We start from the raw sequence: 21,794 nt of genomic DNA, 5'->3' as shown, positions 1-21,794 counted from the left end.
TGTGTGTGTTTTTTGCCCCCTGACCTGGATGTGCTCCTTGCAGACCAAACCACTGACGTGCTTTCTCTCCACTCAATAATAAGAAGGGAGAAAACTTGACAGTGTGAGTTTTGTTGCAGGAAAACAAAATGTAGAAGATCAGCCTTGCTATGACTGTTGATATTCAGCATCTTAAACTACTTGAATTTTTCAAATTTGCAATATTTATTTGGTTATTTACATTATGAGGAATGAGTAAAATGGGATTGAGGGCATAAAGTGCATTTTGTCACAGGAAAGATTTAACTTTTATTTTGGTACGAGAAATCAATAATTGATTGTTTGCAAATCAAAGTAAAGTAGTGGATGCAAGGTTACTGCAAAGAAGGTTACTGAAAAGAAACACCTGTGGTTGAAGGAGAGTAATGATGTCATATCCTGTCTCCCAATACTTAACTCCCAACTACATCCCCATGATGAGCGATTTTGGAATCAGTTTTTGTTAACACCCCCAAAGTTTTAGAAACTATGGGAGTGCTTACTTGGCTACCCATAATCCAACACTCTACATGATAGAAATCTTGACATATATGGTTGAACTCAAAGCAGGAGCAGCCTTAATGGAGACCCTGACAGTTTCTCAGCCATACATCACGTTAAAGTTTTCTGTTTCCTACATTTGTTTTAGGCTGTTGCCCCTTGGCCTCGCTGACAACTTAAGTTCCCCAGACCGATAACACGGCTCGGCTGTGTCGGGATTACTGTTGTACATCCTGCCTGAGGCCCCTGGAAACGCCATGCTGTATCATTCTGTCAACAGTCACTCTGAGAGCGCTCTGCTTTCTGTGCGTCAGTGTTTGTGCGTGTGGTACTCTGTTTCCCGATGCGCCGTCCTCTGCCAAAATCAACCGCCCCGCTTCCTCCCTCGTCTCTCGTTGCCTCGGAAAGCGCGGCGCTCTGCGAGCTTGATGAGGTGGGCTGAACTTTGAGCTCCAGAGAAACACCTACATCATCATCGCAGCTCCTCCAAACCTGCCTTTTCAGGTCCCAACAATGGCCTCCACACTACATAAATCACCCTGACAGAGCCATGTCTCACCAATGACACAGCGAGCCATGGATACCCGGGGCTGCATGCCAGTCTGCTTTTGACTCTTTAAAATGGGAAAAATTGCTGCTCCTGGGGTTTGAGCAAGCGCCACATGGTCCACAAAGCCCCTGTTTCATTGTAAAAGTGGGATTAAGAATTCATTTAACACATGGGATATGCTGTTCTGTGACAGTGGTGGGAGCTGTGCTGGACCTTAATGGGCCCGCCTTGTGCTGACAGATAAGTTGAGCTGGGTTTCTCTGGACCAGCAGCTCCCTCCACTTTCTTCCCTCTAAATGAAACAGACTGTTATTCTTTCCAGCCGGCCGTACAGTAGCCCTGTCCATCATTAAAGCTATGAATCATGTCTCTGCACTTGCAGCAGATCCCTCAGGGGTATATCAATGCCTTGCCCCTTAATCTGGGCAGATTTCCGTGCCGGGCCCTCCGTATAGGGTTCTGTTTTTAGCACGATGAACAGCTTGCTCATGTTACTCTGCAACTGCACGGCATACCACAATCTTCCCACATTTGCCATCAAATACTCTGATTTAAGGTGTTTAGTGAAACTTAAGTTAATGCGCGTTGGCTCTCTGCTCAAACTGAAGCAGTGTGACTTTCTTACAGAGACTGTTTGTCTGTTTTTAGCCCTTTAAGCTGACTTTATCGCAACCTTTAAAGCACCATATGTGCTTATGTCAAAGTTTTATGAATTAAAAAGATTTTTCTCTGAAGAGAGCAGAAGCTGCTTGTGAGAAAGATGAAAAGAAGTCATGCCTGTGAGTGGCCTCCTGCTGCTTTGGAGGTCAGTTTCTTCTTCAAAACGCACTCATTAAACCGCAGGTCCTAAATATAGATCAGTTTGTTCGAAAAACGTCTCCGAATGTGGCTTGAACTGCAGTGTCAAAGTACTTTAATTCAGTTTTTTTTTCCTAATAATGATGCAAGAAGTTGCAAAGCAGATTGTTGAATTGAACTCTTCTTGCTGAGAATAAAGTAAGAGAGGGAACGGGAAATATCTCGTCAGCTGTTTAATAGATGATTAAATACGCTTGTCGTAGCATGTATGAATTTAGGATGAGTAAAAAAAGGTATGGTAAGCTGCACATGGTGCATTCACTGCCTGGGGCAACAGTGTACAAGTTGGAATGAGTAGTTAAAAGAATAGTCATAGCTGAAGAGAAATTTTCCATAGATCACCCCGACTAACTTCCCATCAGCCTGACAGACCCTGAATCATTCCCCTTCAGACGGATACAAATGGACAGTCATCGTCGTAAACAAAATGCAAGGACTGAGGAGCAGGCTGGCGGTAAAATGACTAATGAACCACAAGCCCTGTGCAGAGAAAGTGACAGATGCTCAGATTAAAGCCCTTTGGACATTTGGCTTCAGAAAAGCAGGAATGTATGTTTGATATGAAGTCAGTAATCTCCGCTTGAAACCACAAAAATGAGTCAGAATGAGGGATCATGACTAACATGAATGAAGTCAGATAACAGATTGTTTTTCAATAGCATACCAAATATTTTAAAACCTCTGGACGATAAACAAAGAGAATGTTGGACTGATGAAGCTTCACAGCTTGAGTTTTGTGAATCAAAAAGATTCATTTCAGTCAGTCTCACTTTTGATGCAACACTGTTATTTGGTGGGTTATTGTTCAAAAGTACAACACCATGTGGTCCTGCTGTTGATAAGGCAGTATCAAGTGAAAATGCTGGATATTATTACTGGACGTTGTCAAAGTTTGGAGTTGTTAAAGTAAAGGTGTTGAAGTAATCCCACAGACTGAAGAAGGTTGCATCAGAAATAAATTAGCTTACTCAATTTGAGATGTCACCAATTGCTAGATCCCCTGATCACATTTTTTCCTCTCCAAATTCTCAGTTTTGGGGTCCAAAAAATTGATAGTATTTCATAATTTGTCATTGTTTTAAAAAGAGAAACACCAGTTACCGTCATGATGCCGATCTTGTAGCAGGGCAACAGTGGAGGAGACTTCTAGAGAGAGGTGATAAAAAGACAAAAATCATCTGCTGTCCCTTGGGGATATGTTGTTTAATGCTCATCATCGCTGTAGGACAAAAGTGATACATGACTGTCACAAACAAAACACAAAAAAATGACTTCTGCTGTGTGAAGTTAGGTTTGGCCTCTAGGTACATTTATAACTCCAAAAACAACAACAAACCAAGTACTGCTGACTCAGAAAGTACATAAAAACCCATGAAAACAACCCAGAAAAATACTTAGACCAGTTAAAAACAACAAGACAATAGAGTATTATGAGAAACCAAGACAAAAGGAAAGGAACAAGGATTAAAAACTCTCATTTTGAGCCAAATTCTGAGGATCTTAAGTTAAAGAAAGGGTGTTACCTTTGTTACCCACATAATGATTGGTTTATCTGAGAAATACTGTAAAGTCCATGAAATTTTTTTAGCAATATCTGAACATCAAAATGTAACATCAGGCAATTTCATACTTGGATTGAAACAAGTTCCTTATAGTTTAAAGAGGGGGTACAATCATATGTTGTAGAAATCCCTGAATCTGCCTGTAAACTCATCAAGATGCTCCAGTCCAAAAATAGCCTGAGATCTTCCCTAGATGATGATCTCTTTAAGGATCATGACACATTGGAGGGGCAGACCTCAAACACCAAAGTCTGTCCATAGCAGGCCTTAAAAGGCCTGGCCAATCAGAGGGAAGGGGGGTGGTGAAGTGAGTGAAGCAAAGTGTTAAACTGAGCATTTTCTGAAACACCAGTGTGAGAAAAAGAGGAATTTTTTGAGCTGTAAATGATGTCAAGCTACTACAGGGCTACCAGAGGGACAAAATAAGCCTTAAAAAAGGAGCGCAGTACCTCCTCTTTAATGTATTACTATTATATGCACGAGGTCAAGAATCACATAACTAAATGACTATTGTGTATTTTCTCCCCGGTGGCTTGTTTTCTCCAGACTGTGATGCTTTATTTATAGATTCAGTAGCAGAGAGGCTTGTAAATAACTCCCAGTCTGACTTCTTAGTATCCGTGTGTATAAAATGTTTGTTTTCTTTCTCTCTCTGAGGTTGTTTGAGCTGAAAAGTCTCTTCTGTGAACGGCTTCTACTCTGTACTCCTGATTCAAAATGCTGTTGCTTTCTTTAGAAAGCCGAATCACAGCGTTGACCCTTCTTGGAAAAGAAGAGTGTTGTTGTAGTAGCTCAGGCCTCCCCCCTCTCCTCCTCCCTCTTCCCTCGTCTCCCCCTCTCCTGTCACTTCAGACGGCCCCTCAGTGGAGAGCTCTCTCTCAGATCAGCACTAAACTCTCTCCTTAGTCTCAGGAAGTGTCGGAGGAAGCACTCTCAGCCTCGTCGGCTTTTCTTAGACTCCCAGGTCTCATTGCATATTCATGGCACCCTTCATGGAGGGTATCAGGTTTAGAGAAGGGAGAAATGAGCATAAATTATGGACAGTTTTATTGTTAATATTCTTTATGATTAATAATAGAGAACACATTAAAGCACTCATGTTGTTGTTTAATATTTTAAAAAAAACCTATTTATTGTTTTGGTGGTGAAGTATCGCTGCTTCTGCCGCTGACCGCCAGCATGAAGGCCATTTTCCCCATGAGCTCCCGCAGTTTAAACACTTTATGCATCACTCTCCATCGGCACACAAATAACACAGGGACACTTACCGCTACAAGTGGGTAATGGAGAGGCGGCAATTTGTCATCAGATTTCAGAGCCAGGCTGTTCAGTATGAAGAACAAGACAAACAGGGAAACAAAAGGGCGAGCCAGGACGCTTTAGACTGAGCATTAGGAAAATACAAGCAGGGAAACATTTTTAAGAGTCATTTTTTAATTTGTTTTATGAGCATGAAATACAAAACAACACTTTTACAACAAGGGCATTCATAACCAAACCTGTGGTAACAAGGTTGTTCTCTGTAGATGGCTTATGAAATACATAAAAAGGAAATACTAAGTAGAAAGAGAAACCTACACACGTGACATGACTGTGAACTGGATAAAGTCTTGTAATGCATCCGACTTTTAATCTAATGTTTGAAATCAATATTTTTTTAATCTATTTTTTTAAGTTTACATTAACAATTTTCTTGATTTCATAATTTAATTAATGTTGTTGTTCAGCTGATAAGAATTAAGTCAAAACTGTAGGTAGTTCCTACAACTTAGTTTCATTCACAGACCATTCAGATTTTTGTGATGCGGCTGCTCATTGACATTAGTCTAAGTAACTGCGCCTGCATGCTTAGCTCAAACTGGAATGTATCAAGTATGTGTTTGATTTTTCATTTTCATTTGATACAGTTACTTCATATTGTCTAAAAGGACAGAAATGAATAGGAGGCATGATGATGCTGCTAAGGCTCAACTACAGTATTCTGAAAAGTCAATGTGATCAGGTGCTGAGACTGATGGCCTTACAGATATCTTTTTCTTTTGTTTTTTTTTTCTTTTTTTTGGGGGGAGAACTTGTGTCTCTTCACTTTCAATTGAAACACTCAAAATAACAAATTTCACATTTCAAATGCTCAGTTCTTGCACTTGCTCATTTGCACATCCGCACGTTACACTTTTAGACAACTTGGTAGTAATTTTCCATTTTTGTATGAGCTCTGAACTAAACTTTTAGTGTTTTTGTGTATTTTTCTGTTTTTTTTTTTAACTTTTATGTTTTTTGACCCTGTTTTTGTTACCTTGTCTTTGTGTGTCCTGCTGCAAAACTTATTTCCCTCCACGGGAAAATAAAGAAATTCTGTTTCTGATTCTCATATTTTCATGATATGGTCATGTTGACCTGTAAAAATGATGAAGACTGGATGTTAAAATGAACATTATTACCGATAATTATGGATGTAAATTAGCTAACTACAAACTCTGGCACAACTAAATGGCTGCACACTGCCCTTATCAAAATAAACATTTGAACAAATGAAGGCTTAAGATGGAATTGAACATGTTTCTTCCTCTTTTTTTTTTATTTTTTTTCCTTTTTTGGGTTAAGAATAAAAAAAATTAGAATACAAACAAGCCAAGAAGATTTAATTTTGCATTTCTGTTGTGTTCTTTTGTTTAAGTTGCAAAGATACCATGATTATTAACTTCTTTCAGATACATAAAAGTTAATTACAGAAGTTATGATCAGTCGAGATAGAAAAGGTGAATAAATGTATGCACATACTTGAGGTTAAAGGTTACTTTATTTGACGTTGTTGGTAGATTTGGCTAGGCCTAGATAAGCATCCTGCTTCTGCCATGCCTTTTCAGTAAATACTTTATACAAGATTTTTTTTTTCTTTCAAAAATGTTGGTTTGTGTAAAATGTCCTTCTTGTGAAAAATAATGTATTATGTATAAAGACTGGATAAATCTTACTACTACTACTACTAGATTTCTCCCTTCTTTTAACAATAGACAATCCCCATTAGACACAGTATAACAAAGAGACATAGTGCTAAAAAGGGACCTTGTAAAAAACAGGATATAAGCAATTATTAAAATGGAGATAGGAAAGAAATGTGGTTGAACATCAGTTAATGAAAGCAGAGTAGAAATAAAACATGAGTTAAACATGTCTGAACATGTCCCCTGTTGTGATGTGGTCACTTTCAGTCCTGTAAGAGCCCACATTGTAAATATAATCCCGTTAAAAATTAAAAAATAAAAGCAGTTTATTTCCTGTGCTTGGATTCGGTTGAGATCCTCCTGATTAATAACCCTGGTGTCGTGCTGAGCAGCCGAGCTCTGCAGAGGCCTGAGGTTCACACTGAGAGCGAGCTGGTGCCTGACAGCGGTGAGCTATGTGCTGCTCCGCTCTACGGGAAGTAATGAATCGGTGTGTCTGCCCAGACTGAAGTGTAGACAGCAGGAGGAATAAAAGAGATCAGTCTTTCAGGGTGAGGGACTGCTTGTCCAGGATGATAGCAGGAGAGAGACAGAGCATGAAAGAGAAGATGAAAGGGAGGTCAAGAGGGTGTGTGAGGTGAGGAGTAAGACAGGAGGAAGAGTGAAAGAAGAGTTGTTAAAAAAAGAAGAAAGGGAGAGGTTTAGTTTCTGCGATGGATGTGTATGAAGGCTCAGTGTCACCCACACCGTGTTAACATCCTCGCCCCCTTTCTCCCCCTCCAACCCTCCTTGAACCACCACAGAGGCTTCATTATTCTCACTTTACTCCTCCACTAATTATCGTTATCATTATGGGGGATAATTACCATTTCACTGCCTAACACCCATGTAGACTGCTCGGCTCTGAGTCACACACAAGGTTATCAATAGCTGCTCAATTGCAGCCTCATCTGCCTAATTATACGATTCGGGCTCTGTGATAACTGAATAGGATGTGAAATCTAGTATTATTGGTGAGAGGCAGAGAGTCAGCATAAGGCCGTGAAACAAACGTGTGTGTGTGTGTGTGTTAGTGGGAGAGAGTGTGTGAGGAATCTGGTTAATTAAAGATGTGGCTTTTGCAGGAAAAGAAATGAAAGGGAATCCAGAGTTATGAAACAACTGGAGGTCTCTTAAATATCCTGAAAGCTGGAACAGAGCCGTACTCCCAGGGAGAGTTAAATAAAAACCAGAGAGGGAACTTCAGATCTTCTAGCTTTGATTTTAATCATTAGATATAATAATTCTCTATATGAGCCAGTGGAAACCCAGATGTGTAGCTTTCTTCTAACTTTATAAATCAAGGTTTTATGATGATAATACCTTCTTTCAAAAAAGACAGATGAATCATTTTTAAGATATGTAAAATTCTTTCTTATGCTAGGTTTAAATCTGGTGTTACATACTCAGATTAAAAACCACAATTTTATGCAGTAATAACCAAAAAACAATACTTTTGTCGGTTTAATTGTTAGGGCTCAATGTTTGCAGTTGATTCTTGCTGTTTTGAGATGTTTTGTGTCATTAACAGTTGTCTTAAAGGTCCCATATGGTAGTGACAGCTTTTAATGTGTTATATTCCCTTTAGTTCTGTAATGATACTCAATTAAGAACTCCTTGACAGACATGACCACCATGGCACAGCCACAGACTACAGATGTAGACTCTGTGATGTCACCCATTTGCTTCGTTAGTAGAGTTTTGAGGCCTGTCGTCTCTATCAGCCTAACTTTGGTCAATCTTGTTCAAGGTATGTTGGTATAAGTAGCTTTAAGGAGGGCCACTACACTTATTTTTGGCTCCTACTGCAAGTTTTTAGCCACTTGTTGTGCCCACTAACTATAAAATTTACTTACAAGTCCGTTAAGCTCTGCTCTTGTTATTGGACAGCAAATATTTGCTGCCAGAAAGTCATCTGGCAGTCTAGTTTGGACCTCATTTGGACAAAACTCATAACTTCATGTATTTATTTTTTAAATAAGGAGTCATAAAAAATTCAGCCCCTGCACAGTTTGTCCAGACTTCTTTGTTTGATTTGGTTTGTGTTTAGTTTTCTGCACCTTTGGAGCCAGCCTCAAGTGGACATTCGAGGAACTGCGGTTTTTCAAACCTCTGCAGAGACTTCATATTTTTAGTTTGAGGGTTTTTGCTTGACTTGTCTTCACTTTGGTTGATCAAGTGTGAAGTAATGAGGGGATGCTTTCGCCTCTTTGCTTTCAGTGTGCCTGCCAATCATGAAGTCAGCCATGCCCTTATATGGGCATGGCTGAATGTGTGTTTGCCAGTAGAGAAATTTGTTGTTATTTTGACCAGGGTGTGTTTTAATTTCTGCTGTCAAGATTAGCTTCTTGGAATAGTTGTGTGTGTGTGGTTTCTGGCACTTCTGCCGTTAGCCTCTAGTGGACATTCAGAGAACTACAGTTTTAACACTAATGTGCTCAAATTTAAGATCAGAATTTGCAGCTCTCATTACAACCCAACAGATGTCATTAGACGGTTTTAAGCATCCACACGCTCAAGTCTCAAGTTTACTTTTTTTTAGCTAGTTGCTATTTCTGCCTCAAATCAACATGTTTATCCTCCATTTCTGACATCAAACTAACTTTACACTTCACATTTATTATTGTCATAACCACGGCTGAGCTTCCTCCTTCAGATAGATTGGCTTTCATTTCATTTCAGTCCACAGTGTCAGCCTGGCTGTCCTTGGGGTCCCCTACCCAACAGGATATCTGATCTTAAATATTGAACATGTTTAATATTTATGATTTCATATCAGTGGAAGTAGATTGGAAGTGAAATCACTCTGGACAAACTTTACACCAGTGATAATGGAAGAAAATGAAACTAAAAATCCAATAAATTTGATTTTCCTTGCACTCATTTTAACCTCTCTAAACTATAATTTCTTAAAACCTATCAATTGTCGCTGATTATGTTATCTACATTTAAATGACCCACCGTGTCAAAACGAATTCATTGAGTGTGTTTCACAGTGTTAATAAAAGGCTGCAGCAGTGTGCGATTGTTCCCCAGTCGCTGTGAACAATGTGACTTATGCTGAGCTGAGTCTGTGTTGGTGGAGGGGGTTTCTAAATCCCTCTGTGGCATTTTAGAGTCACAGCTGACGCCTCCGACTTGACGAATGCTCGCTCCGTGTGCTGCAGCTCGACAGAAGACGAGTATCAGAGCGACACGGGCCTGATCAGCTGGAGAAATGTATGAACGTGTCCTGTGTAACACTCAGAGAGCAGCAGAGCTGAGCTGGAGAGGTGCAGAGGTGCAGAGGAAGAAGGACAGAGGGTGACAGTGTGGACGCTTCAGTAAGCGTATGACAGACACTCAGGTCAGGGGAATGTGTGCCACTGAGGACCTCATGACAGACAGGAGGCACATTTTTCTTTGACCCCAATTACCAGAGGTGTTTCCTTCCACCAGTTAATCCCGGCGTGTAGGGTGGCCTCTCCTCTGTAGCGAGGAGATTTACTTTTCCAGCTTGTTGTTTTCCCTACAAGTCATACGGATGATGGCCCAGTTCTGCTGACCTACTAGAGATCTCTCTGCGCCTAAACACGTGGATTAAATCAAAGTGGGCCTTTGAATCTGAGTCTGTGGCTCACTTCTGTTCGCAGATACCTGAATGTGAATGTAGAGCTGCCTGTGATCTGTTTAGCCTACTGTCTGAGTGTCAAAGGCTGCTCGTGATGATATTTGAGGCTTTTTTTTTTTTAAACTACAGCTTCATTATCACAAAATGCCTACTGTAAACTCTGACCACCACAAGTGGGGGCTTGATATAAAACGTGTCCAGATATTTTGGGCCATAAATCATCTGTGTGATTAAACCTTGCTTGTTCGACTTTGAAAGTGTTAAACTCTTTTTTTGATTTCTTTTATCCTGTAAGTTAACAATATTCAAGCATTGAACTGATAGAAACAGAAAAAAACAGGATGATGTAGCTTTTGGCACTTCAAAATTGTGGGTTTCGGAAATGTTGTTTAACTTTGAAATTTCATAAAATGTATAGTTATTATTTATTATAGTATCATTTTTTTCAGTCACTGTCCTAACAGACTAAATTTTTTGTCAAATATTAGCTGGCGGGCTCTTGGATTTTTTTGTAGAATGTAACTTTTTCTAACTTTGGTTGTTAAATTTTGAAAATGTTCGTTAATTAGGGTCTTACTAGTATTGACAAATATTGATGTTAAAAAAAAATGAAAGCGTGATATAAAAAAAACAACAACCCTCAAATGAATCAGATTAGATGTATACATGTACAAGAATAATGTAATATAACAGAAATATAGTTATTGAATTAGATTTTATTAGTTTTGTTTATAACTTTGTAATAATAAGAAACAAAGGTACCTGATAATTGAAGAGCATTTGCTAGAAACCATCCAGATACTATAAGATCAAGCTGTAATTTCCATGGGGGATCAACAAAGAATAAAATAGAATATTCTTTATTGGTCCTTCATGGGAGAAATTTTACAGCAGCAGCAACAAAAACAAACTAAGGGCAAAATGTAGTTATTCAATAAATAAATAAATAAAATTAATAAAGTTTTAAAAAAAGATAAATAAATACATAAATAAATACAGAAATATTAATGACTCCAAAAAGTTATCAATATTCACTATGTAAACAAGAAAACAATAAGTAAAGGCTAAACAATAAGCGATAAATATGGAGACAGAGTGCAAATTCCTGTATACTGGAAGTACACTGGATGGCATTATAAAGTGAGTCCAGTTCACTTATGTTATATTAAAAAGTCTTATTGCAGATAATTTCTGGAGAAAAAGTTAGATCATTAATCCTTAGGGGGGATATTGGCGAGCAGCCTGCTCTAAAACAAGTAAAGTGGATCATCTTGTGAAGTTAAACTCAACAGCTGAGGACAAACAGCGTTTGATGAAGTGTGTATGAGCTCCCTAATGTTCGCATGTGTTTCTTCAGAATGAGCTCAGGCTGTCTCTGTCTATTCAGAATCATGATTTTAACTACCCTATGGTGCTGAGGAGCAATATGATTCAGTAATTTATGAGGCCTTTAACTTCCCAGGATCATTTCAGCACAGGCTGCCGGCTTCCCTTCAAAATAATATGTAAGCTCATCAGATTAATGACTCTTTATCGGAATTGTAAATCTGTTTTCTGGTAAATTGAAGGCTCAGCTCTTGTCATTATTGCAACTTATTCACATAATCAATTTTTTGTCGTAAAAAACAAAAAACAAAACTCAAGATGTAATTGTTGAAACCTTTGAACTTATCTCTGCAACATGAGAAAACTCATAATAAAGAATAAAAAGCAGATGTTAAAGACTTTTATCACATTAAAAATATGTTGCACCAGTCGTGATCGTCTCCTCCTCCCATGATAGAACAGAAACGTGTGAAGATGTTGGAGTTCCCAGTGTACATTTCTCTATCTTCTCCCTTCTTACTTGAGCAAACAATCTTCTGCCTCCAAATATTTGCAGTACTCGAGTGGTTTCCTCTCAGCCGCAGCGACATTTCCTTCTTGTCAGGAGATTATCTGACCTCCTCTCCCCTCTCCTCCTTTCTCCTCTCTCCACAGAGACACTCATGGACTCCACTACAGCCACGGCAGAGCTGGGCTGGACGGTGTACCCCGTGTCAGGGTCCAGTGACAACAGCGTAAGTCAGAAACTCTCCTTTCAGAATCATCTCCGCTCCATAATCCAGATCTAATTCAATAACTATGTAAGGGGTGATGTTATGAAAAGAATATCCAGGAGCTTTTTATGAGGACAAAGATGAGGTGTGAGGTGGATGTAAAAGTGCAGCTAATGTGTAAATGTGCTCGGTCGCCTGTGATGGTGTTACTTCTGTCTGTGTTTGGGTTTCCCACCTTAAGGTCAGAGATCAATTAATGAGCCTGTCTGCTCCCCCTGAGTGAGCGAAATCCCTTCGAATCCAAGAGCAGCGTTAGATGGAAACAATCTGATCACCGCACGGGGAATTTTTAGCCCCAAAAACGAAAATAAAAACTTAATTTGGGGATTTTTTCAAAAGAAAGCGTTTAATTTCTTGCAGAACTTGAGGAGCAGATTCATCCACTTTCCTGTTTGGTTATTACCACAGCTCCTCAAAGACTAATCCCTCTTTCCCAAGTGCTTTATTTACTTCTGAGTTTTTTTTTTTCTTCGATTATCTTGATCTAAACTTTCTGGTTCGCAACAAACTAACAGAGAACAATCATGCACTTAAAGCTCACTACGTGTGTTCACATGCCAGATAAGAATCTATGTGTCGTACGGGCCATGCTGGTGTTTGATGCACGGTCTTTCCACTGGGTTTGCCAGGGCATCGGTCCCTCTTTGAGCCACATGTGAGCCAGGCTCACTTAGAGCCAGCCAAAACCAGAGTCTCGGTCTCCTCCACTTTTTTCCCCACCACAGGATTTCGGCTTCTTAGAGCGGGTCCAAAATAGAGAAAAAATGTTGTCGACTTATTTGCTGGTGCATTTCAAAAACCCACTGCCGATTTTATTCAATTATTTATGCTTTTGAGGTTTGTATTAAAGATGGTTTGAGTTATCCTCCATCATGCTGCGCCTCTTTGTGCTAAAGAGAGCACAGAAAAAAAAAAGGAAGCGTAGAGATCTGGCCTTCAACCGCTTCATGATACGACTTCAAAGTTGTTCAGAAATAATTCAGGACAACCTCATCTCTCCCAACCTGAGGGCACGTCGTCTCCTCCCCGCTCTGCCCGAAAATCAATACGTGGGGAGAAAAAAGACGCCGGGTTTCCTTTTCTCCCTCGCCAGCTCTGGATCCAATCTGCGCAGACAGTGAACGCACACATGCTGACTCCAAAGACAGTTTACATCACGTCTTCCTTTCATCTTCACAAAACGTTAGATTCAGCATCCACTCAGCCCACTTTTCAGATCACATTTAGGACTTATTGAAACCTTCAGGATGGATGAACACTGCGCTCATTGTTGAGTGGATCAGTCTGACAAAACTGACATGAAATTAAAGTCTGAACATCACTAAACTGAAAAACTCGACAAGAATCATCTTTGTTCCAGTAACGTGGTTTACCGCGTGATTCAAGGGCAGTTTTCTCCTCCAAAGCAAATGTCTCCATATTTAATTTAACTACAAGGCCGATCAACGAGGCACACACACAGGGAGTCTGGACCCCAAGAAAACACGTGCCTTTCCAAAGCTGTGCCCTTCACCTTCTCCCTGCAGAAGTTGTGTGCTTGCACGGAGGTAGAGAGCTTTCCAAAGTCTGAGCATGAGTTGTTACACTGCACAAAATTGAAATCTTATCAAGTGTTTTTGTCTTATTTTCAGTAGAAAATGCCTTTTTAGACTTAATAACAGTCCAGAAAAGTCTTATTTCAAGTTATTAAAGACAAAAACGAGGTCTTAATTGCTTGTAATGAGTAAAAGAAAAAAAATCTGCCAATGGAAGAAGAGATAAGTTGCAAATTTTTCTTGTTCCTCCTTGGCAGATTTCTTATTTGCTTGTTACAAGCATATACTGTATATAGAGTGGAGACTGTGAGGGATTCTGGGAGAATCTAAGCGAAACCAGGTGACAAAAATAATATTTTTTTTTCTTTCGAGAGTCTAATCACTTCTTGGCTCTACCTCCAGACATATTTTACAATCCTCGAAACAAATACACAAGAAAGTCAGCTGTCAATCCTCATCAGGTGTGACATAAAACCTTATTTTAAACCTCGAATAATCAATGAAAACGAAACTTTTCAGAAAAAGAGGACTTGAATACAAGGCAGCCAAATGATATCTTCAAATCACCACAACAAACTGGCATGAGAAACATTTCAACGAGGTGTATTAACTTCTTAAAGTTTGACCACAGCCCATCTGGAATGACTGGGGAGATGGATTTTTTTTTTCAACCTATACTGCAGCCAGCCACCAGGGGGAGCAGTTTTCGGGCCGACCTCACTTCGAGCCGAGCAAGATGACGTCCATTTTTTTTGTTATTTTTTTACAGTCAATGGTTACAAGCAATTCAGACCTCATTTTGGTCCTTAAATATTTTGAAATAAGACAATTGTCTGTTCATATCACTTTAACAAGAAAAGTTTTACTTAAAAAAGACAAAAACACACAACAAGAGTTCAGTTTTTTGCAGTGTAGACACTCCAACAGCAACAGTCTTCACTGATTCTTTTAATAGTTTTGCAGGAAAAGAGCAGACAAAACTGTTTTCCACAAATCTAATTTTACTTAAACTAAGTGAGAAGACTTTGTGGTGTATAACCAAAGCTGAAGTCAGTATTTGTTTTTTTGTTGGCCTTAACCGGAAAATTCATGCCACAATTTTCTCCAAAACCTATACAAAGTTCTTTAAAAAACTGCTGTTTTATTTTTTCTGAACCGCTGAAAATGTGCTAACATCGCCTGAGTGGGGTGCATGCAAGAATGCAAAGTGTCAGATGTGTTTACTCTGACTTTAAGCAGACTGTTCCCTGCTCCTGTGTTCACACATTGGGTAATATTCAGGATCCCTCACAGGGAGTGGGCCTCAGTCGCCTGTGAACTGTTTTCAACTGATGTGCTTTTGTCCCCCAAAACATCCCCGTCTATACCTCAAATGGAACTATCCAGAATCTTAGAAAACTGAGATTCCGGGGTCTTCAGAGAAGCCCATCCTGGATGTGTGAGCAGCACCACTATCAAACATCAGGCCCTAAATGTCCTGGAACAGTCTGGAAAATGTCAGGAGTTTTTTTTTATGCAAGAAGCAAAAGAGGATAAATAATGAAGGGATGACATTTTGTTTAAATATGAAAGGTTAAAGGTCAAATGCACTGTGATATAACAGAACAGTCTTGTCTCTCTGGAGCTTCAGGAAGGATTGTTTTTAAATTAGACACAAACATCCACTTTGACACAGAGATGGTCAGATCAGAGTTTGGTGATTCGAGGACGAAGACTTTGATGGCCAAAATGATCAGAACATTTGCCATATTTAAGTTAAGATACCTATCAAACAATTGAAATATTTACAAAGTCATCACAATGCTCTATCTACCATAGAATAAAGCCTGCATGAAGAGATTTAGGTCATTTTCCTTTAACTTTGAAAAAGATGGACTGCCCCTTTAAATTCAGACCTCAACCCTGTTCAGCAAATTTGGTCATGTTGTAAAATGAAATGGACAGATCTACTGTACATTCACAGGAAAGTCTTTGCAGGCATTGGATAACATTAGTGTTAAAGCTCTCAGGAAATATATATCAACACTATATCAGAGACATGTGCTGCTGCAACTGCTGCAAAAGTTGGACAAGCCAAATATTAAAACTCAACATATAAAAACAGAAGAACTCACTTCATCTGATGTTTGCTGACCTTGGAGCGTCCATCTATATTTTTAATGATCAGGATTTAAAGGCAAAAACAGGTCAATACTTTCAGATCTGTTGGTTGTGATCATTTTGCCCAACAATGATTATTTCAGCAGTGAACTGCTTAATGCACCTACATTAGTATTTTTTTTTTTTTTTTAGTTTTTTTAATTTAGTTTTTATGCAAAACAAACTTTGTACATGGATTACTCCATTTAAGACAACACTATTCTTCTCAGTAATATATAATGCTCTGTGTAATACTGTATCCAGCTAAATAAAACTATAAAGCAGGGGTGGCCAACCAGTCAGAGACCAAGAGCCACAAAAATGACTGTGGTACTACAGAGAGCCACGTCACGCATGGTCTTAGAAACACACTTCCTCTCACACATAAACAAAATGACATAAAATGAAAATCAGTACATTTCCAATTTTCAAAGTGAGATTTACTGTGTTTGTATGTGTGTTTAAATCTGTACTAGAGAAGAGAAACTGAAACTTAAGTATCAATCCGTACACCCATATATTGATCAAAACTGAGCCACATGTGGCTCGCGAGCCGCAGGTTGGCCACCCCTGCTATAAAGCTTTAAGTTTATCTAGTTGGATTATCTAAAGCAGGGATTCCCAAACTTTTCAGCCGTGACTTCCAAAATAGTGGTGCTTTAAAAAGGCGACTCTCTGCCACGAAAAAACACACTGACGGGCCAATCAAGAAAACAAATAGAAATGTACTAAAAATAGTTCAAATACACTTATTTCAGATGATGAATGCTAGTCTCATGGTAGCAGAGGCTGCTTCAGTAAGAGGCACAGTCTCAGTGTCAGACAACAGTGGGAGACATTTGAGATTCAGTGTGTGACTGGGAATCAAACCCCCAACCTTCAGATACAGAGACAGTGATTCCACTGTAGCCATAGCTCCCCAGTGTGAAGAGGTAATGTGGTGTTTTCTGTGTTTTCACTTGTGTTTCCTGTTTTTACTCCCCTTGTTCTATAAGTTTTACTTCATGCTCTTATATTTTTTTTCTGTTTGATCACTCCTCATGAGTTTTTGACCCTGTCTTTGTCACTCCTGTGTCCTGTTTCCTATTATCTGTTTGAAGGGCAACAAACAAAGAGTGCAGACAACAAAAAATATTCATCAGACAAAAACACAAAAGTCAAAAGAACAAGGGGAAAACTTTAATGAGTGTTACACTGCATTCAGTCCTTGCTTAGCATCTAATACATTTAAATTCAATGATTCTATTCTGGTCTTTTTGCTCCTCAAAGTTTTACTTTTGGGTACTTTATTGGATAGGACAGTTTAAGAAGATATAGGAAATGTGGTGAGTAGAGAAAAGAGGACAGTGTGCGTTAAAGGGTCAAGGCTAGGAATTGAAAAAGCCACCTCTGCGATGAGGCTGCAGCCTCAGTGTATGAGGTGGGCTTTAACCAGCACGATTTTGTAAGGAAGCTGATTTTTCTTTCACTTGTTTAGGAAAAAAAAACGTACTAGCTATAACAAGAAACAGGAAAAAATCAGAAAAAAACTTCACAAAAACTCTTTTGTCTCATACGACAGATCAGAGCTTCCTAACTTCACTTAAAAATGTGACTCCTACAGGAAAAACTTTTTGCCTTGTGGTAGCTTCAGTTCAGACTCTCCTGCTGATAAATAAACATTCAACCCCAAACTCAGAGCTCTTGTGAAAGTATATTTTTAGGTATTCAGATGTATGTGTTGTTGTGAAGTCTGTGTTCCTGCGTTCTCAGGGTTAAACCCTCACAGAGCTGCTCTGAATCTCAGGTCGACTCCTCGACTGACTGCACCAGTTTTCCTGTGTGGGTGGATCGAGGCATGTGAGCCGTGTGTTTTATTGCCAGAACCTAAGAGGGTTAGTCAGACGAGAGTAAACTTCCTAAAGTGCCCTGGGATAAATTCTGGTTTGGTAAATATAACATTGGTCATCGGAGTTTTCAGCAGCGCTATCAAGAACAATGAAGATGTTTTGCTTGTCTGGCTCTGGCTCTGGCATCAATCAGGCTGACGTTTTATGTAATTAAAGGAAGAATTGAACGTCGACGAGAAGAAAGGGATATGAAAGTTGATTTACAGAAGCTTAACTGTTAGACTTCTAAGCAAATGACTTCCAGAAAGTCACCAGAGAGTTTCTTTTATAGCAAAACTTTGAAGAAATGTTTGCTTAATTTAAACTTTGCCGTAAAATACCCCGAGTGGAAAAACACCAACTGCCTGAACATTTCTGGCTTAATATCACACTGTTCCTTGTTTGCTTTTCCATTGTGTGGCAGTGTATCACATGTCCAGTTAGGATATATTTCATGAATCTATAGAGAGCAGTGAAAGCCAACTGCTGGTGCGGCGCTCTGCTGGATGTTACTGATCCAGCAGCTAAGCCGCTGAAGCCGTGCATATATGTGTGTAAGACAATAGCTTCTGTAAAGCACCTCTCGCTGTTACTCTGAGAGCCGCGGCGAGCTCTGTTTCCACACCTGTTGCCCCGGGCCATGAGGGACAAGCTATCTCCATCACTCTCACTGCCTTTCCTTTCCAAAGGGAGTCAAAGCTCAGCCGTATCGTCTTTAAAACTTCAGGGCCCGCGCTGATAAGGCCGACCTATACCTGACTAAGTCCAGGAGCTTAGAGACTTTTCCACATTTCGCTGCACTCTGAGAAAGCCGCGTATGCCGTGAGTGCATTTGGAGGGTCCAGTACGGGATGGGGATTTATCGGAAGTCAAAACTGGAATATTGCATGAAAGTTGTACGCCTCTGCAGGGAGTTAAGTTCCCTGTGGTTCCAACAGAACAAGCGTGTAGCTGTGGTCAGAACAGGAGAAAGGGATTTGTTTTTACACAGTATAAATATTTGACACAATTCACCACCCTTAAGAAAATAAAAACAGAACAAGAGGGCCAACATTAAACCTTAAAGGTTGCAGTTTAGTTATGTTTACCCTGACATTAAGTCAGAGAACGTCCTTGTCTCTTTCTGGGTTCCCAAAGTTGGAGTCACACTGCAAAAAACTGAAATCTAATCAAGTTTTTTTTGTCTTATTTTCAGCAAAAAAATGTCTTTTAATGCCTTGAGCCACACTCACCTGACCAGTCCAGAAAAATGTCTTATTTCAAGTTATTTAAAGACAAAGATGAGGTCTTAAATGCTTGTAACAAGTTAAAAAAATCTGCCAGTGGAACAAGAGAAAAGTTACTTGGGTTAAGACATTATTCTAGTTCCAAGCTAATTTCTCATGTTCCATTTTTTTACGTGTTACAAGCAATTCAGACCCTTATTCCTGTGTTTAAATAACTTGAAAGAAGACAGTTTTCTCGACAGGTCCGGTGAGTGTGGCTCAGATAAGGTATAAAAAGACATTTTTTACTCAAAATAAGACAAAAACACTTGATAAGATCTCAGTTTTTTTGCAGTGCATGAAATGCCTTTTGAAACCAAAAGCATGAAAAATTTGCTTGAAAATTTGCTCAAAACTTTGTCTTAAAACAAGTGACTTCAATCTTGTTACATTAGCAGATATATATATATTTTTTACTTGTAACATGCAATTCACACCTCATTTTTGTCTTTAAATAACTTGAAACAAGAAAATTTTCTGGACTGGTCAGGTGAATGTGGCTTATATTTAGCCTGAAAAGACATTCAAGTGAAAATAAGAAAAAAACACTTGATAAGAGTTCAGTTTTTGCAGTGTATAAACAAAAAATAAGGGGCTAAGTTTTACATTACACCACCCAAACAGAAATGTCTGTTCTTTTTCTTTGTCGAAGACACCTTAGGTGACGAGGATAGCTGTTTCAATACAGGCAGATAAAGTAGGAATGACTGCAATTTGTGCACATAAGTAGTCTGGTTTTATAAGGTCAAAAATAAGGTCTGAATTTTTTGTAGCAAGTTTTAAAAAAATTGCAAATGGAACAAGAGAAAATTCACTTGTATTAAGTTATTCTAGTTTCAAGAAAATTTTCTAGCCAATTTCTCTTGTTCCATTGGCAGATTTTTTTAACTTGTTACAAGCAATACAGACCTCATTCGTCTTTAAACAACTTGGAACGAGACAGTTTTCTGGACCAATAAGCTGAATGGCACTCATATCAAGTGTAATAAGACCATTTATACTTAAAATAAGACAAAAACACTTTTTAAGAATCCAGTTTTTTTGCAGTGTATCAGCTCAATCAGACACAGTATGCAAACTTTATCAACATTTACCAGAACAAACTACAGACAAACCACACCATGCCATCAGATACTGTATTTTTTTGCATGTTTAGATCCAGGTTGTAGAGCTTTTTCGTACCATGGTCTTACTTTGCCTCTTGTCGTCTCCTTAAAGTGCTTTTCTACAACATGTCACATTCAACCTTTCACACCTCATTCATACACTGATTACAGAAGCTGCTCAGTAAAGGACAACAAGGGCAGTTTAGGGGTAAAGAGTTCAACCCGAGGACTTTTCAAACACTCATACTCACCCACTCCTGCCCATGACAGCCAAACTCAGAGGATTTTAGGCCAGTTGAAAGTTTTTGTTCACTTTATTAGACAACATTGGGATTGAGCACAGCGATATGATGAGAGGGACAAACTCAGCATGAGGAAATGTTTTGTACTCTATCACGATCCTGTTCCTCAGTGTGTTTTGTCTCTTCTCTTCTTCTGTGTATGTCTCTGCGGTATTCCCTGAAGAAAAATCTTCTTCTGATTCCTCTTAATGAGGCAACAAACCGCACATTTCCAAACTTTGCCCAAACAAAGGCTGTTTATAGTCTGGATGTCGTAAATTACTTAGTCAGCGCCTCACCCAGTGACAGCCGAAAACACAAAATAATTACGGTTTACAGTAGAAACGGTCAAACTTCCAGCAGATGGTCTGGGTTTTTATTGTTGCCTGTATGGATTGTCTCATCAGCAGTTAATTTCCTCCTCACAGCAGCTTTAAGATGAGTAAGTTGTCCGTCGAGAGTGCGCTGTGTGGCTTGGAGCTGATGTATTGGCGTCTCGCGGCGCGGGGTTAAGTGGTCAGTGTTTCCCTCTCAAGTGGTGCTGAGAGATGTGTGAACATCAGGTCAGGCCTCCTGACCCGCTCCTTCCTACGCTCAAGTACTCACAACAGCGGTCATTTACAGGCAGACTTACGGCCGCAGGGAGCGGGCTGAGGGGAAACCGAGGTCCTTTGCAAAGGTGGAGGACATAATGAGGTAGTGTGAGTGGGTTAGGTTATCATTATGGATCAAGAGTCACTCAGGGACACAGCAAAGTTTGGCTGGAAGGAAATATTCTGCATTTGTTTCATGATGTTTTTAAACAATACAAATCTTTGTGATTCTTCAAATACGCTGCACATTACTCCAGAATTCCTCTGGAAGAAGATCCGGGCTGTTTATGTGTAATTGTGGGCATGTGTGGCGGGCCGACATGACACACATACTCTTCCTTTTTTCTTTACGAGTAATTTGTACAACATTTTTCATTCCTGCGCGACTTAAAGCGACCGCTAATTTGCGACTGTTACAATTAAATTCTGTGAAATCTTATTAAAGGAATCATGCGCAGAAATATGCAAACATAATCCACATGTAACTCTGAGGAATGGGGGGAAACGGTGGAATTGTTCTGCTAGTTTCACATGTCTTACATTAGTAGTGGACAGTGGTAATTGGAGCTGACTGCAGCAGACAGTTCTAGTTAAGTCTGTGTGTGTGTGTGTGTGTGTGTGTGTGTGTGTGAGAGTGTGTGAAGCCCGCTCTCCTGCAGGATTTGGCTCCCATGGCCTCTCTCTGGTAGTAATTGAATGCAGAGAGTGGGTGTCATTTGTCCCCTGTCCCTCAAGGGAAGGCACTCTTGCTCTGACAGATTTCCCACAACTGCAAATGGGGCGACTGAGCCCGCAGAGTTCTCCTCCCTCCCTCTTTCCCTCCTT

At 39.5% G+C, this 21,794-nt stretch overlaps 1 protein-coding gene across 4 annotated transcripts in view; it reads left to right on the top strand.

Annotated features, from left to right (window-relative positions):
• Window positions 1-21,794, top strand: part of ephb2b (eph receptor B2b) — a 238,679-nt gene that overhangs the window by 73,761 nt on the left and 143,124 nt on the right. For all 4 annotated transcript variants that reach the window (XM_074669379.1, XM_074669361.1, XM_074669370.1 and 1 more), the window contains exon 2: window positions 12,064-12,143. In XM_074669379.1, the coding sequence (XP_074525480.1) occupies window positions 12,064-12,143 (80 nt within the window). The remainder of the gene's footprint in view (window positions 1-12,063; window positions 12,144-21,794) is intronic.

This window comes from Halichoeres trimaculatus, unplaced genomic scaffold (genome assembly GCF_033239565.1).
Source record: "Halichoeres trimaculatus isolate MK-OKI-2021-1 unplaced genomic scaffold, fHalTri1.1 fHalTri1_scaffold_1, whole genome shotgun sequence".
In the NCBI taxonomy this organism is placed as follows: Eukaryota; Metazoa; Chordata; class Actinopteri; order Labriformes; family Labridae; genus Halichoeres; species Halichoeres trimaculatus.
This window is presented reverse-complemented; position numbering and strand designations above follow the sequence as displayed.